The sequence below is a fragment of the Panthera uncia genome, chromosome D1 (genome assembly GCF_023721935.1).
Source record: "Panthera uncia isolate 11264 chromosome D1, Puncia_PCG_1.0, whole genome shotgun sequence".
In the NCBI taxonomy this organism is placed as follows: Eukaryota; Metazoa; Chordata; class Mammalia; order Carnivora; family Felidae; genus Panthera; species Panthera uncia.
The window spans coordinates 79,256,454-79,273,443 of NC_064808.1; the positions used below are offsets into that span (position 1 = coordinate 79,256,454).

Here is a 16,990-nt window from a genome sequence, read left to right on the forward strand (position 1 = left end):
TCTACACAGAGTCCAATGTGCAGCTCGAACCCACAAACCATGAGATCATGACTTGAGCCAAAGTTGGACATTTAACCGACCTAGCCACCCAGGCGCCCCTGAAGTACCAATACTTATATCAGACAAAGTAAACTTTAAAACAAAGACTAATAAGAGACAAAGAAAGATATTACATAATAATAAAGAGGACAGTCCAATAAGAAGATGATAGTTATGTGCCTAACATGGGAGCATCCAAATACATAAAGGAATTAATAACAAACACAAAGGAATTAATTGATCCCAATAGTGGGGGATTTTAATACCCTACTTACATCAATGGTGATACGATCTAAACAGAAAATCAATGAGGAAAGAATGGCTTTGAATGACACACTGGACCAGATGGATTTCTCAGATACATTCAGAACATTCCGTCTTAAAACAGCAGAATACACATGCTATTCTTTTTTTTTTTTTTAACTTCAAATTTTTATTTAATTCTAGTTAACATACAGTACAATATTGGTTTCAGGAGTAGAATTCAGTGATTCATCACTTAACATACAACACCCAGTGCTCATCATAACAAGTGCCCTCCTTAATACCCATCACCCATCTAGCCCATCCCCCACCCACCTCCCTCCATCAAACCTCACTTTGTTCTCTATCTTTAATAGTGTCTTATGGTTTGTTCCCTTGTTCTCTTTTTCTTGCCCTCCATATGTTCATCTGTTTTCCTTCTTAAATTCCACATATGAGTGAAATCATATGGTATTTGTCTTTCTCTGACTTATTTCACTTAGCGTAATACACTCTAGCTTCATCTACATTGTTGCAAATGGCGAGATTTCATTCTTTTTTGATGAAAGAATAATATTCCATATATATATAAACACACACACCACATCTCTTTTTCCATCCATCAGTCAATGGACATTTGTGCTTGCTCCGTAGTTTGGCTATTGTTGATAATGCTGGTATAAACATCAGGGTACATGTACCCCTTCACATCAGCATTTTTGTATCCTTTGGGTAAATACCTAGTCGTGCAATTGCTGGATTATAGGATAGTTCTATTTTTAACTTTTTGGGGAACCTCCATACTGTTTTTCAGAGTGGCTGCACCAGTTTGCATTCCCACCAACAATTTAAGAGGGTTCCCCTTTCTTTGTATTGTTGCCAACACCTGTTGTTTCTTGTGTTATTAATTTTAGCCATTCTGACAGGTGTGAAGTGATAGCTCTTTGTGGTTTTGATTGGTATTTCCCTAATGATGAGTGAAGTTGAGCACCTTTTCATGTGTCTGTTAGCCAACCATCTGGAAGTCTTCTTTGGAAAAGTGTCTATTCATGTCTTCTGCCCATTTCTTAACTAGATTACTTATATTTTGGTTGTTGAGTTTGATAAATTCTTTATAGATTTTAGATACTAATCCTTTATCTGATATGTCATTTGCCAATACCTTTTCCCATTTTCGTAGGCTGCCTTTTAGGTTTATTGATTGTTTCCTTTGCTGTGGTGAAGCTTTTTCTCTTGTTGAAGTCCCAATAGTTCATTTTTGCTTTTGTTTCCCTTCCCCCTGGCTATGTGTCTAGTTAGAAGTTGCTCCAGCTGAGGTCAAAGAGGTTGCTGCCTATGTTCTTCTCTACAAATATTTTTAAGTTTATTTATTTATTTTGAGAGACAGAGAAAGAGAAAGAGTGTGCATGAGTGGGGGGGGTTGCAGAGAGAGAGAGGGAGAGAGAGAGAATCCCAAGCAGACTCTGTTAGCAGAGGCTTGAACTCACAAACCACGAGAGCATGACTGGAGATGAAGTTGGACGCTTAACTGACTGAGCAACCCAGGCACCTCTCCTCTATGATTTTGATGGTTTTCTGCCTCACATTTAGGTCTTTCATCCATTTTGAATTTATTTTTGTGTATAGTGTAAGAAAGTGGTCCAGTTTCATTCTTCTGCATGTTGCTGTCTAGTTTTCCCAACACCATTTGTTGAAGAGACTTTTTTCCATTGGATATTTTTTCCTGCTTTGTCAAGGATGAGTTGACTGTATAGTTGTGGATCAATTTCTGGGTTTTTTACTCTGTTCCATTGATCTATATGTCTGTTTTTGCGCCAGTACCCTACTGTCTTGATGACTGCAGCTTTGTAATATAGCTTAAAATACAGAATTGTGATGCCTCTTGTTTTGTTTTTCACTTTCAGAATTGCTTTGGCTATATGAGGTCTTTTCTGGCTCCATACAAATTTTTGGATTGTTAGTTCTAGCTTTATGAAGAATGCTGGTGGTATTTTGATAGGGATTGCATTAAATGTGTAGATTGCTTTGGGTAGTGTAGAACTTTAATAATGTTTTTTCTTCCAATCCATGAGCATGGAATGCTTTTCCATTTCTTTGTGTCCCCTTCAATATCTTTCATAAGTCTTCTATAGTTTTCAGAGTACAGATCTTTTACCTCTTTAGTTAGGCTTATTCCTAGGTATATTATCGTTTTTGGTGCAATTGTAAAAGGGGGTTGATTCCTCACTTTCTTTTTCTGCTACTTCATTATCAGTGTATAAAAATGCAACAGATTTCTGCTCATTGATTTTATATCCTGCAACTTTTCTGAATTCATGTATTCTAACAATTTTTTGGTGGAGTCTTTTGCAAATAGTAAAAGTTTGACTTCTTCCTTGCTGATTTGTATGTGATTTATTTCTTTTTGTTGTCTGATTGCTGAGGCTAAGACTTCCAGTACTATGTTAAAATGTAATGGTGAGAATGGAGATCCTTCACTCATTCTTGACCATGGTGGAAAGGCTTTCAGTTTTTCCCCATTGAGGATGATATTAGCTGTGGGTCTTTTGTATATGGACTTTATGATGTTGAGGTATGTCCCGTCTATCCTTACTTTGTTGAAGGTTTTTATCAAGAATGGAAGCTGTATTTTGTCACATGCTTTTTCTGCATCTTTTGAGTGGATCATATGGTTCTTTTCCTTTCTTTTATTAATATGGTGTATCACATTGATTGATTTGTACCTATTGAACCAGCTCTGCAGCCCAGGAATAAATCCCACTGGTATGTACTGTTGGATTTGATTTGCTAGTCTCATGTTGATAATTTTTGCATCCATGTTTATTAAGCATACTGGCCTGTAATTCTCCTTTTTTAAAAAAAGTGGAGTCTTTGTCTGGTTTTGGAATCAAGGTAATGCTGGCCTTGTAGAATGAGTTCAGAAGTTTTCCTTCCATTTCTATTTTTTTTTTGGAACAGTTTGAGAAGAGTAAGTATCAAGCCTTGTTTAAATGTCTGGTAGAATTCCCCTGGGAACCCATCTAACCCTGGACTTTGGTTCATTGGGAGATTTTTGATAACCAATTCTTTTTCTTTGCTGGTTATGGATCTATTCAAATTTTCTATTTCTTCCTGTTTCCGTTTTTGTAGTTTGTATGTTTCTAGAAATTTATTCTTTTCTTCCAGATTGCCCAGTTGGCTGACATATAAATTTTCATAGTATTCTCTTATAATTGTATTTCGGTGGTGTTGCTTGTGATCTCTCCCATTTCATTTGTGATTTTTTTGGATCCTTTCTGTTTTCTTTTTGATAAGTCTAGCTAGGAGTTTATCCATTTTATTAATTCTTTCAAAGAACTAGCTCTTAATTTCATTGATCTGTTCTACTTTTTTTATTTGTATATTGTTTATTTCTGCTCTAGTATTTATAATTTGCCATCTGCTGGCTTTAAGCCTTATTTGCTGTTCCTTTCCTAGCTCCTTTATGTGTAAGGTTAGGTTGTATATTTGAGACCTTTCTTGCTTCTTGAGGTAGGCCTGTATTACAATAAACTTCCCTTTTAGGACAGCCTTTGCTGCATCCCAGCGGTTTTGGACTGTTATGTTTTCATTTGTGTTTGCTTCCATGTTACTTTATTACTCAGTTTTTTATTTCCTGGTTAACCTGTTCATTCTTTAATGGAATGTTCTTCAACTTCCATGTATTTGCGGTCTTTCCAATTTTTTTCTTGTTGTTGACTTCAAGTTTCATAGCATTGTGGTCTGAAAACATGCATATGATCTCAACTTTTTTGTACTTTTTGAGGGCTGATTTGTGACCCAATATGTGATCTATTCACGGGAATGACCCATGTTCACTGGAAAAGAAAGAATTCTTATGTGAGAATATGTATTCTCATTCTTTTTGAGAGCACATAGAACAATCTCCAGAATAGATCACACACTATGCCACACAACAAGCCTCAACAAATTCAAGAATATTGTGGTCATACCATGCATTTTTTCAGACTACAACACTATGAAACTAGAAGTCAACCACTTGAAAAAATCTGGAAAGACTACACATGCTTAATGGTTAAGTAACATGCTATTAAATAATGAATGAGTTGACCAAGAAATCAACGAAGAATTTAAAAATTACATGGAAACAAATGAAAATGAAAATATAACAGTTCACAACCTTTGGGATGCAGCAACAGTGGTTCTAAGAGGGAAGTTTATAGCAATTCTTGAGGCTGACCTCAAGAAGCAAGAAATATCTCAGATATACAAGCTAAAGGAGATAATAAAACATTGCCTAACATTACAACTAAAGGAGCTAGTGATAGACAACAGACCAAACCCTGAACCACAACAAGAAAAGAAATAATAAAGACTAGTACGGAAGCAACTGATGTAGAAACTAGAATAACACTAGAACAGATCAATGAAACCAGGAACTGGTTCTTTAAAAAAAAATAAAATAAAATAAAAAAATAAAAAATAAAATTGATAAGCCTCTAGCCTGACTTATCAAGAAAAAAAGAGAAAGTACTCAAAAGAATCACAAATGAGAGGGGGGAAATAACAACTGACCCCACAGAAGTACAAATAATAATAAGAGAATATTATGAAAAACTCTATGCCAACAAATTAGACAACCTGGAAGAAATGGATAAAGTCTTAGAACCATATAACCTACCAAAACTGATCCAGGAAGAAATAGAAAATTTGAACAGATTGATAATCAGCAAACAAATTGAATCAATAATCAAAAAATTCCCCAAGCCAAAAGTCAGTACCAGATGGCTTCACAGGCACATTCTACCAATCATTTAATGAAATTAATACCTATTCTTCTCAAAGTATTCCAAAAAATAGAAGGTAAGGAAGACTTCCAAATTCATTGTAAGAGGCAAGCATTACCCTGATACCAAAACCAGAAAAAGACATCACACACAAAAAAGAGAACTATAGGCCAATATCTCTGATGAACATACATGTAAAAATTCTCAAGAAAATACTAGCAAATAGAATTCAACAGTATATTAAAAAATCATTCACCACAACTATGTGACGTTTATTCCTATGATGAAATGGTGGTTCAGTATTCACAAATCAATCAACATGATACATCACATTGATAAGAGAGGGGATAAGAACCATATGATCATCAATGGACACAGAAGAAACATTTGACAAAGTACAATATCCATTCATGGAATAAACCCTCAACAAACTGAGTTTAGAAGGAACACACCTCAATATAATAAAGGCCATATATGAAAAACCCACAGTGAACATCATCCTTAATGGGGAAAAACTAAGTGCTTTTCCTCTAAGATCAGAAATGAGACAAGTATGTCTCACCAGTTTTATTCAATATAGTACTGGTAGTCCTAGCCAGAGCAGACAACAAAAAGAAATAAAAAGCATCCAAATTGGTAAGGAAGAAGTAAAACTTTCATATTTACAGGTGACATGATACTCTATATTGAAAACCCAGAAGACTCCCCAAACAACTGCTAGAACTGGTAAATGAACTGAGTCAAGTTTCAGGATACAAAATCAATGTATAGGAATCTGTTGCATTTCTACACAACAATAATGAAGAAGCAGAAAGAAGAATTAAGAAAACAGTCCCATTCACAATTGCATCAAAAATAATAAGATACCTAGGAATAAACCTAACCAAAGAGGTGAAAGACTATACTATATACTCTGAAAACTAAAAACACTGATGATAGGAATTTAAGATGATCAGAAAAAAATGTGAAGGCATTCCATGCTGATGGACTGGAAAACAATTATTAAAATGCCTATACTAGCCAAAGAAATCTACATATTCAGTGCAATCCCTATCAAAATGCCAACAACATTTTTTCACAGAACTAGAACAAATAATCTGAAAGTTTGTATGGAACCACAAAAGACTCTGAAGAGCCAACATAAACTTGAAAAAGGAAACCAAAGCTTAGAAGCATCACAATTACAATAATATCCTGCTGCATGTGACACTGAAACTTACAATTATTAACACATAATAAGTATTGTAAGTTTCAGTGTCACATGCAGCAGGATATTATTGTAACTTATGAGAAGATAATATACATAGTGAAGGTATGGGAAACTGAGTACACTTTTGCTTTTATGGTGGGAACATAAACTCATTCATTCAATCCTGAAGTAAATTTGGCAACTTATTTCAACAAAGTTTAAATGTACAGGATAATTGAAATCATTTTTATTGGCCAGAATTTACTTAAGAGGAATTATCAGACATGAGCAAAAAAAATAAATTGTATAAATATATTGATACAAGAGTTATTCACAATGCAAAATTTAGAAACATGTGAAAATGGCACAAATGAGTGATTGGAGTAAATATACCAATATAGCTTCACCAAAATGGAATGTAATATGGCTGTAAAAAGTTTTATTTGCAAATTATTTAAATACATTGAGAAATACTCATTGGAATGTACAGTATTATCCAGTTTGTTTAAGTTGGTGTGTGTTCCATATAAAAATATTAACAGTAGGATTATAATTCTTATTTTTATATTTATAATAATGAATAATGAGTAAGCTTCAAATAATGAATATATATTACTTTCATAATGAGGAAAAAATATAGGAGAAAAAGTTTCTCATAGAAAAACTTTTGGTTTTCCATGTATCACTAAATAGTCTTTCAACAGGTTCCTCTTATCTCCACCTCCTAAATGAAAGGACTTCCTTAGATCTACCATTATGCCTCTATTGTTATAGAGTGTGTGTCCCTGAAATCTCTTCTTCCATACTCTCTGTAACATCTTAATGAATGTCTCATGGGTCATGATTTCATCATATCTCTCCACCTGCATTGCCTGGTGGTTCCTGGTTCAGACTATCATTTAGTGAATGTGTGAAATTTCACATCACGGTTTTCTCAGATTTCCTCCTAATTTTCATTTCTTTAATTCTCTATTAGTGCTGGTATTATCTCTTATCAAAATTATCTTTGACTTTTTCTCCTCCTTGCTTCTCACACCCACATCTTTCAACTTCTTTTTTTCTTACTGGGATATATAAACACCTTTACCCCTAGAAGTCTTTTACTATCACATGTACCCAGCTTTGCCATTTAATCAATATATTCTACTGTCCCCACTTTAATCTTCTTGAAATGCTACTTTGACAAATCAACATCTTCCTCAAGCTTTTACCCTGTGTATATGATGAAGTTGTCACTCATGCTATCTTACTCCTTACCTCTCATATTTGATTATTCTAAACCTTGCAGTCTACTGAAACATAACTTTTCTTGACTATATTCCCTGTCTTAAACTGTTCTCCTTTTATCTCTGCCTACTGTAAACCCCTCCATTCTTCAGAGTCCAGCTTAAATTCTTTCTTCTTTGTGGGTGATTCGACAAATGTCACATCAAGTTTTTTCTTGCCTTAAGTTAACATAAGTAGCTTATTGTATCTGAGGAAGAATTTAAGTATCTGCAGAACTATATGGTTTTCTTAAGAAATTAACTTTTTTTTTAACAGAATGACTTTACTGTCCCCTTTGTCTAGTAAACAATAGTTTATACATATTGTTCTGGCATGAATATTACTAATGCTCCCTATTAGTTTTAAAAGTTGGGACAAGGAGCACCTGGGTGGCTCAGTGGGTTGGGCATCTGACTTCAGCTCAGGTCATGATCTCACAGCTTGTGAGTTCAAGCCCCGCATCAGGCTCTGTGCTGACAGCTCAGAGCCTGGAGCCTGCTTCAGATTCTGTGTCTCCCTCTCTCTATATCCCTCCCCGCTTTCTTTCTCTCTCTCTGTCTCTCTCAAAAATAAATAAAGATTTAAAAAAATAAAAATAAATAAGTAAATAAAATAAAAGTTGGGACAATAAAGTGTATGGTTATCCTTCTTATCAAGTACAAAATATCAAGCAAAAGTTGCTGCTGGATATATGAGCAAAAGTGCCTTCTACTGAACCACACACTATTAGCATAAGTACAAAAAGGAGTCACCTTAAGTAAAAGAATGCCTTTCTAAATCTTGTACTGGAAAGGTAATAAAGTACAGTATTCCTTTAGCTCTGTACCATCTGGATGACCTTTCAAAGCAGGTTTTGTATATTGAATATAGTTGTCTAGATTGGAGATGATGGAAAACATCTATTACCGGCAAATGGTAAGATCCATTATTCTCTTTTATCCTTCCTTGCACCCCCATCCCCCATCTTTTCATGACATGGGATTGTGCATGGCAAATAAGTTTCTGAGTAAATGACAATGCTCTTAGGTCAGGGGTCCCCAAGACCACCCCTAGGTTTGGTGATTTGCTAGGAGGATATAATGAAAAATCAGCGGAAGATGCATAGAATGAAGTCTGGGGGAAAGCAGGCACAAACTTACAAGAGTCCTCTTTCAGTGGAGACAGATAGAGCATGTTTAATTCCCCCAGCCATAAGTTGTGACAACACGTGTAAAATGTTGTCTATTAGAAAGAAACTCATAGACTGAGTGTCCGTGGTTTTAATTGGGGGCTCCTCACATAGGTACTCTCTGTGTGTCATATCCTTAAATTCCGGACTCCCAGAAGGAAAGCAGGTGTTCAAAATAAATCATATTGTTGGCACAATTTAGGAACAGTGAGCTACTCTTACCATTTAGGGTGGTAGGTACCCTCCTGAAATCCATTTTCCCAGATACCAGCAAGGACTAGCCTTGTAAACAGGCCTTTCAGTGGAGAACATTCAGGACTACTGTGCCATCTTCACAGCTTTGTTGACCACAAATAGCCATCTTAAGCTCTAAAGGTGTCTAGTAGTCTCTATAGTTTGTTCTTATGTGCTAGTCAATATAAGCAATGTCATTTTTTAAAGTAAATAAAAGCTTCAGAGGTAACTTGTGGAATGGAATGTTATCTCTGAGACTGAAATTATTCTCACATCCTTTACATCCCGTGCTGTACTGGAGCGTTCCTTTGGAGAGCTGATTTTCCCATCTCTCTCCAACTCTCACATTCAGTGATGCTGGGTTTGTGGTTTGGAATTGGCTATTTGGGAAATATACACCATTGAAACCAGCAAATACTACAAATCAGGTATGCCCACCAGAGAGCCAGTTGTTAAACATTGATTAGCATACCACCACCTATATACCTCCTTACCATTGAGTCTGTAAATACCGTGTTCCTTGAAACAGTCATAAGAAAATATAATGATTTGTATGAAATGCTGATACCTAAACAGTCTTCTGGGAGCTGAGAAGTTTCTGGTCCAAATTTCCTACCTGATTTATATGTTCTTTTTATATATTAGTTCGGGAACTTGGAATTCTCAACTTTAAAAATACCTAAAATGAGTTGCTAATAATATCGGGCTATTTTTTATTTATATAAATAGATTTATAGCAAATAAATGTAATTATTATTAAAAGTGTTTCAAATGAAATTTTAAGATGCTATGATGCCCAAGCCAGCAAACCTGATTTTCTCTCTTTTAAAGCTTCTTTATGTGAAATTAGCATTGTTAAATGGATCCAAAAAGCAATTTTCTGCTCCCAAATTATTGTTGGTGGATACTTAGTACTCCAGAGAGCCCATTCTTTTCATCTGCTTTTAGTAATCTCAGCTGGCAGGTAGGAGTGCAAAACTGGAAAAGAAAAGTAAAATCATGCTTATACTAGTAAACCAACGTCAGTTTTAAAGAGGACATCAGAAGATGATAGTGAGCATAGAGGAGGGCAACATAAAAAAAAAATTATCTCAATAACACTTTCTCACGCTTTATCAGTAGAACCTTATTTCAGTTATAAATAATAAATGTGCATATCATTGATGGAGCATCGTTCACTATTTTAGAACCATTGAATTTTTTTTTGCCTCTGCTACGTGTATTCCCTTTCTAAGAGTTTACCTAATGATATGACTCTGCTGAATATTCTCAAATGATTCTCCCTCAGTTAAAATCCAAAATTTGTTACATAGCATCCAAGATTTTTTAAAGTATGATGCCAACCTTACTTAACCGTCCTGTCCTCCACTTTTTACTCTGCAGCCAAACTCTGTCAGTCTCTTTCATGCCTCTTTACTTTTTCATCTTTGACTGCCAGTTGTTCATCTTAAGATCCAACTCATACCACCATTTTCTTCCTGAGTCTAGTTTCTTTTCCTATGATCCCATAGATTTTCATATACATTTAGATGCCTTTTCATATTTTTTGTACTGAATGTGGTACACTTACTCCCTGCTGCCCCTTCATACTCCATGTCCTGTAAACTCTGGTGGGCAAGGACTATGTTTTCCTAGTTTCTGTATGCCCAAAACATAATAATAGAATTGCTATATTAAAACTTTTTGTAGCACTTAACTTTTAATAGAGATATTGGAGTAGAATAGGATTTGAGACTTTTTCTACATAGAGCCATCAATAATTACTTTGTGTCATGACTTGCCTTTTTTTACTCCTTAGGCAGATACACTGATTGACCGAGAGCATCAAAATTTTTATGAAGCATCACTAGAATATGTCTTTAAAATTCAAGAGGTTCAAGAAAAAAAGAAGTTTGAATTTGTTGAACCGGTAAGTTTCAGTTTCCCTACAAAACAGTAGTTCTAACATACCGTATGGAAAGAAATGGCAATGTTTTTCTGTTGAAAATTGTGATTTTTTTTAAAAAAGAACAAAAAGGAAGGGAGGAATAGAGGAGGGAAAATAGGTGGAGTTCAGGGCACTATTAGGGCAATGGAACTATTCTATATGATACTGTAATAGTGGATACATGTCATTATACATTTGTCAAAACCTACAGAATATACAATGAACAAGGTAAACCCTAATGTAAAATATGGATGTTAGTAATAACGTATCAATATTTGGTTATCATTGTAACAAATGTAGCATGCTAATACAAGATGATAATAATTAGGGTGTGTGGGTGGAGGTTGAAGGAATATATGAGATCTCTTTATAGTCTGTACTCAATTTTTAAATAAACCTAAGACTGCTCTTAAAATAGTTTATTAATAGAAAAATTAAAAGATTAAAAGGACTTACATTATATATACCTAAGTAAATATAGCTCACCACTAAAGTGACCTATTTACTAAACCTTTAGGTGAAAGGAAAAAACATAAGGATATATTTCTCCCTTTGTTTCATTCCACTTCCCTGAAAGTCTGGGATCTGCCTGACTTTCCTATGAGGTAATGTAAAAATTAATGGATTCCTTAATATAAATTGCAGTACAGGAAAAAACAGGTAGCTGGTCTTTATAAATTTACTTCATTTTCTTAGCATTTTTCCCCCAAGTTATACCATAATATGTTATAATATTGCCTGAGTAGGTGTCTTCATAAAGCATCATCTGTGGTGAGTAAAGGTAAGTTCTAGAAGTCAAGATGATCTTCAGTTAATATATAATGTCAATTCCCATGAGAGGAGCAATAGTTAAATACATAGGTAATCTAAATGATTATTTAATCCATATTTTTCTTCCTATGTCAGTTTTTTAAAAATGTGTTTATAGTTAAGTAATAAAATACCTGTTCCTGTTTAAGGGGAGATAGTGAGGAAAAGGAAAAATAATACACATTTTAAAATATATTTGATGAAATTCATTTCTTGTGGGGAAACCATTAATGATTCCCTAAGGATGATGGGAAACAGAGGCAGAGCAGAGCCTGGGAAAAGTTCTTAGACCCTGCCTGGCTATCAGCCACTTCTGTTTCATTTTCTCTCTTCAGCTGAAACTACCTCACTCTTTCCTATAAACTGGGCACTTGGCAAGCTTGTAAGACTAAACCTTCAGCCAGACAAATTTAAGGAACTGAAGACCACAACACAGGCTCAGGAATTTAATTTTTACCTTTTATTTGGGATAACAGTCTTAACTACAAGTTCTGTTTTTTCAAACAAACAGCTAAGTCCTTAAATCCCTTAGAATGAGTTAGTAACCTCTTATTTAGTAGATGTTTTGGGTATCTTATTAAATTTTATATGACTTAAGGGACCTTCTAAGGCTTATCTGTGGCTCATTGAGATCTAGGCAGCCTAACAACCACCAGTTTGGGAAGATGACAAATATTTAAAATTCCTATTCCCTTCTCATTTAGCCCATCTCTTTATCCACCTCCCCTCCAGCAACCCTCAATTTGTTCTCTATAGTTAAGAGACTATTATGTTTTGCCTTCCTCTCTTTTATCTTATTTTGTTTTTCCTTCCCTTCCCCTATGTTCATCTATTTTCTTTCTTAAATTCTGCATATGACTGAAATCATATGGTATTTGTTTTTTTCTGACTGATTTTACCTAGCATAGTACACTCTAGTTCCATCCATGTTGTTGTAAATGGCAAGATTTCATTCTTTTTGATGGCTGAATAATATTGCATTATATATATATAATGTGTGTGTATATATACACATATATATGTTTGTATATGGATATGTATATACAGATATATGCATATATATAATACCACATGTGTGTGCATGTATGTATATATATACACATATACATACACACATATACACATATATGTGTGTATATATATATATATATATATATATATATACACACACACACACACACACCCCACATCTTCTTTATCCATTTATCAGTCGATGGACATTTGGGCTCTGTCCATAGTTTGGCTATTGTTGATAGTGATGCTATAAAACATTGGGATGAATGTGCCCCTTCGAGTCAGTACTTTTATATCCTTTGGATAAATACTTAGTAGTGTAAGTGCTGGATTGTAGGGTGGTTCTATTTTTAACTTTTTGAGGAACCTCCATGCTGTTTTCCAGAGTGGTTGCACCGTTTGCAGACCCACCAACAGTGTAAGAGGGCTCCCCTTTCTCTGAATCCTCACCAACACCTGTTATTTCTTGTGTTGTTAATTTTAGCCATTCTTACAGGTTTGAGGTGATAGCTCATTGCAGTTTTGATTTATATTTACCTGATGATGAGTGATATTGAGAAGTTTTTCATGTGTCTTTTAACCATTTGTATGTCTTCTTTGGAGAAAGATCTATTCAAGTCTTCTCCCCATTTCTTAACTGGATTATTTATTTTTTGGGTGTTGAGTTTGATTAAATTCTTTACAGATTCTGGATACCAGCCCTGTATCTGACATGTCATTTGCAAATATCTTCTCCTATTCCATAAGTTGCCTTTTAGTTTTGTTGATTGTTTCTTTCACTGTCCAAGTGTTAAGCTACTACAGACATAACAATAATGTCAAAAGGGAGATTATCTGCTTTTGCACTATAGTTGACTATGGGCAACTAAACTACAGAAAGCAAAACCTCAGCTAAGTGGGACACCACTGTGTTAGAAATAAATATTCCTACAGTGTCATTATTTCAAGGAAAAGCTGGTTCAAATACATAGAAAAACAGGGGGCATTTATGTTTTTTTATTAAACTATGTAATTATTTTAACAGTATACAGAAAGTAAGCTTTTTATTTAAAAAAAATTTTTTTAACGTTTATTTATTTTTGAGACAGAGAGAGACAGGGCATGAACAGGGGAGGGGCAGAGAGAGAGGGAGACACAGAATCAGAAGCAGGCTCCAGGCTCTGAGCCATCAGCCCAGAGCCCAACGCGGGGCTCGAACTCGCGGACCGCGAGATCGTGACCTGAGCTGAAGTCAGACGCCTAACCGACTGAGCCACCCAGGCGCCCCCAGAAAGTAAGCTTTTTAAATTCAGTATTCATTAGGTATATAATTTTAATGGTCACCCCCCCCCATTTATATATCTTACATTGAAAGTGATTATAGTTAACTGGGGTTTCCCCCCCCATTTATATATCTTACATAGAAGGTGATTGTAGTAGCGTAGTTAACACTATTTAGTGTGGTAGCAAATAGCCACATATGGCTATCAGACATTCAAAATGAAAGTCTAGAATAAGGTGGGTGGTAAATAGGAAACACCTACTAGATTACAAAGGTTTGGTACAAAAAAGTATATAAACTATCTCATTAAAATAGCTTTTATATTGCTTAAATATTGACATGATAATATATTGGATAAATTGTGTTAAACAACATATTAAATTTCACTTGGTTTAAAAGTTTGTGTTTTTTTTTTAATTTTTACCGTTTATTCATTTTTTGAGAGACAGAGTGTAAGTGGGGGAGGGACAGAGAAAGAGGGAGACACAGAATCTGAAGCAAGCTCCAGGTTCTGAACTGATAGCACAGAGCCCGACACGGGGCTCAAACTCACAAACCGTGAAATCATGACCTGAGCCAAAGTCGGATGCTTAACCGACTGAGCCACCCAGGTGTCCCAAGTTTGTGTTTTTGTTTTTTGTTATTTGTTTTGTTTTGTTTTGATTTGTTTATGTGGCTACTAGGAAACTTAAATTTTCACATTGGTTTGCATTTATTCACATTATGTTTCTGTGAAACAGTGCTAAAAAAAGTCCTTTCAGATTTGGCAGCATGATATGTGAGTTCAGGTCTAGAATGGGAGGAAAAGATCAGAGAGAGAAAAACATCATCTCCTGAATCTTGTTCTTAAGATCCTCCTTCTTCTCAGAGTTGCTTGGAGCTTATGAGAATTTTGAGAGATTAGAGGGAAAAGCTTCTGAAGTATGCTGATCATGAACAGCTTACCTCAGAGAGTTGAGCCCTGGTGTATTTGAAATACATTGTGGTACAGGAAAGTTTGTGGCTCAGAAGCCCAAAGAATCTTTTTATGACTTAACTCCCTTATGGTTCATTCAGCTGCAGTTTGTGTATGTTTTGATTACATTCTTTTGCAAACTTAGCTGGAACTAAAGTTTTGTGGGCAACTACTATGTGTAATGTGTTTTCTCTGTGTTATTTCACATGACCCACAAGATAGCTTTATTATTAGGTAGTTGTTATTTTTCCAGATGAGGAAATTAAGTCACAGAAAGACTGTTAGTTGCCTGAGGTCACAAACTTAAAGAGAGGGAGACACAGGAATCCAGAACCCAAAGCTGATGTCCTGTATAGTATCAACTTACTGTGTTGTAAGTTACCTGATTACAAAAATTAGTCCTTCCTTAACACTTGCTCTGACCAAATAAAATATATGACTACAAAACATTGTATTGTAAAGCAAGTATTTTAATTCCTTGAAAATAGGAGATTGATCTTTACTTTGGTAAAGGTGCTTGAATCAATGTACATAATTGTGCATTTATTCATTCTTCCATCCTTTTTTAATCATCTTTTTTAAAAAGTTGCCCCCTCCCCTTGGCTGCAGTTGACCCACCCTTTTCATTAATTGACAGACAAGTATAATGGCTGAGAGGCATTAAGATGGAATTTGGCTCCAGTCTTAACAGCTGTATAAATCTGGCTTGTTTTTCACTCTGTGTACCTTAGGTTTTTATCTGTAAATTGGAAATAAAAAATTGTAGATTCCAGGATTGTGGTAAGGCGCAACCAATACAGGTAACATACAGAGCAAGTGCCTGGTGCATCATTAGCATCAGTAAGTTTTCAGCTGGTATGGAGCTTTCACATTGACTATTAGCATTAGATACAAAAATAATATTAACGAGTTTTTTAGTGTGACTTCAAGGCCAGATAGAACTTTTTCAAAAGCACATTTTTTTAATTTTAATATGCTTTTTAAAAAATACACATCCAAATGCTGTATGTTTTTATTATTCTTTTTAGACTTCATTTTAGTCTTTTTGTATTATATTTAAAATATGAAAAATGAAAATAAACCATTATTGGGCCACCTCGGGTGGCTCAGTCGGTTAGGCATCTGACATTTGATTTAGGCTCAGGTCATTATCTCACAGTTTGTGAGTTTGAGCCCTGTGTCTGGCTCTGTGCTGATAGTATGGAGCCTGCTTGAGATTCTTTGTCTCCCTCTCTCTCTGCTCCTGCCCCACTAGGCACACACAGTCTCTCTTTCTAATATAAGCAAATATTTTTTAAAATGATAAAAAATAAACCATTATGTGTAAACTAAAAATACTGTTTTTGATATTCTGTCCTGAGTCTCCTAACTTTAATTTTAAATCTCTTGCTAAAGAAAATTTCACTTAATCTGCCTAATAAGCTTATTATATCATGAAGTATACTAGAAAATACTTCTTGGGTTGTCTAAAGTTTGAATAATTAAATTAATTAAATTACTAAATATTACGTACTAAATTAAAGTCAGATAATATATAGACCTGCAGTCTTGAAAGTAAAACCTTTTTGCGTTTTCAATATACATTAGCTTTAATATATAAAATTTAACTTCGGGTAAATTATAGTGAGCAAATAAGACAATGTCATTTATTTTTTCAAAACTTTGTAGGCCTGAGGGTTAAATTTGCTAAAAACCTAAATACAGTTATTCTATAAAATTGAAACAATAAAGCCAACCTATCTTAAAATCTGTATTGGTCCTTGGATTTAGTTCTGGCTACTGCTACTGAAAATTTCCAATTTGCAAAAGCAGTTAGATAGTGAATAGAATTTACTGCAAAAGCAGTTACATAGTGAATAGGATTATAGGGTAGCTCCATTTTTAACTTTATGAGAGACCTGCATACTATTTTCCAGAGTGGCTGCACCAGTTTAACATTCTCACTAGCAGTGTAAAAGGCTTCCCCTTTCTTTGATTCCTCACCAGCACCTGTTGTTTATTTGATTATATTTTTATACTGTTTCATTTCCATTCAATAAATTACTCTGAATATCTAAGTATTAAACTTAAAGCACTTAATAGTTATTTTGAGACTGTCATCTAAGATATTTATCTCTG

At 34.7% G+C, this 16,990-nt stretch overlaps 1 protein-coding gene across 3 annotated transcripts in view; it reads left to right on the top strand.

Moving 5' to 3' along the window:
- ARHGAP42 (Rho GTPase activating protein 42) overlaps nucleotides 1-16,990 on the top strand; it is a 313,165-nt gene that overhangs the window by 214,200 nt on the left and 81,975 nt on the right. For all 3 annotated transcript variants that reach the window (XM_049620615.1, XM_049620604.1, XM_049620596.1), the window contains one exon: nucleotides 10,704-10,814. In XM_049620615.1, the coding sequence (XP_049476572.1) occupies nucleotides 10,704-10,814 (111 nt within the window). The remainder of the gene's footprint in view (nucleotides 1-10,703; nucleotides 10,815-16,990) is intronic.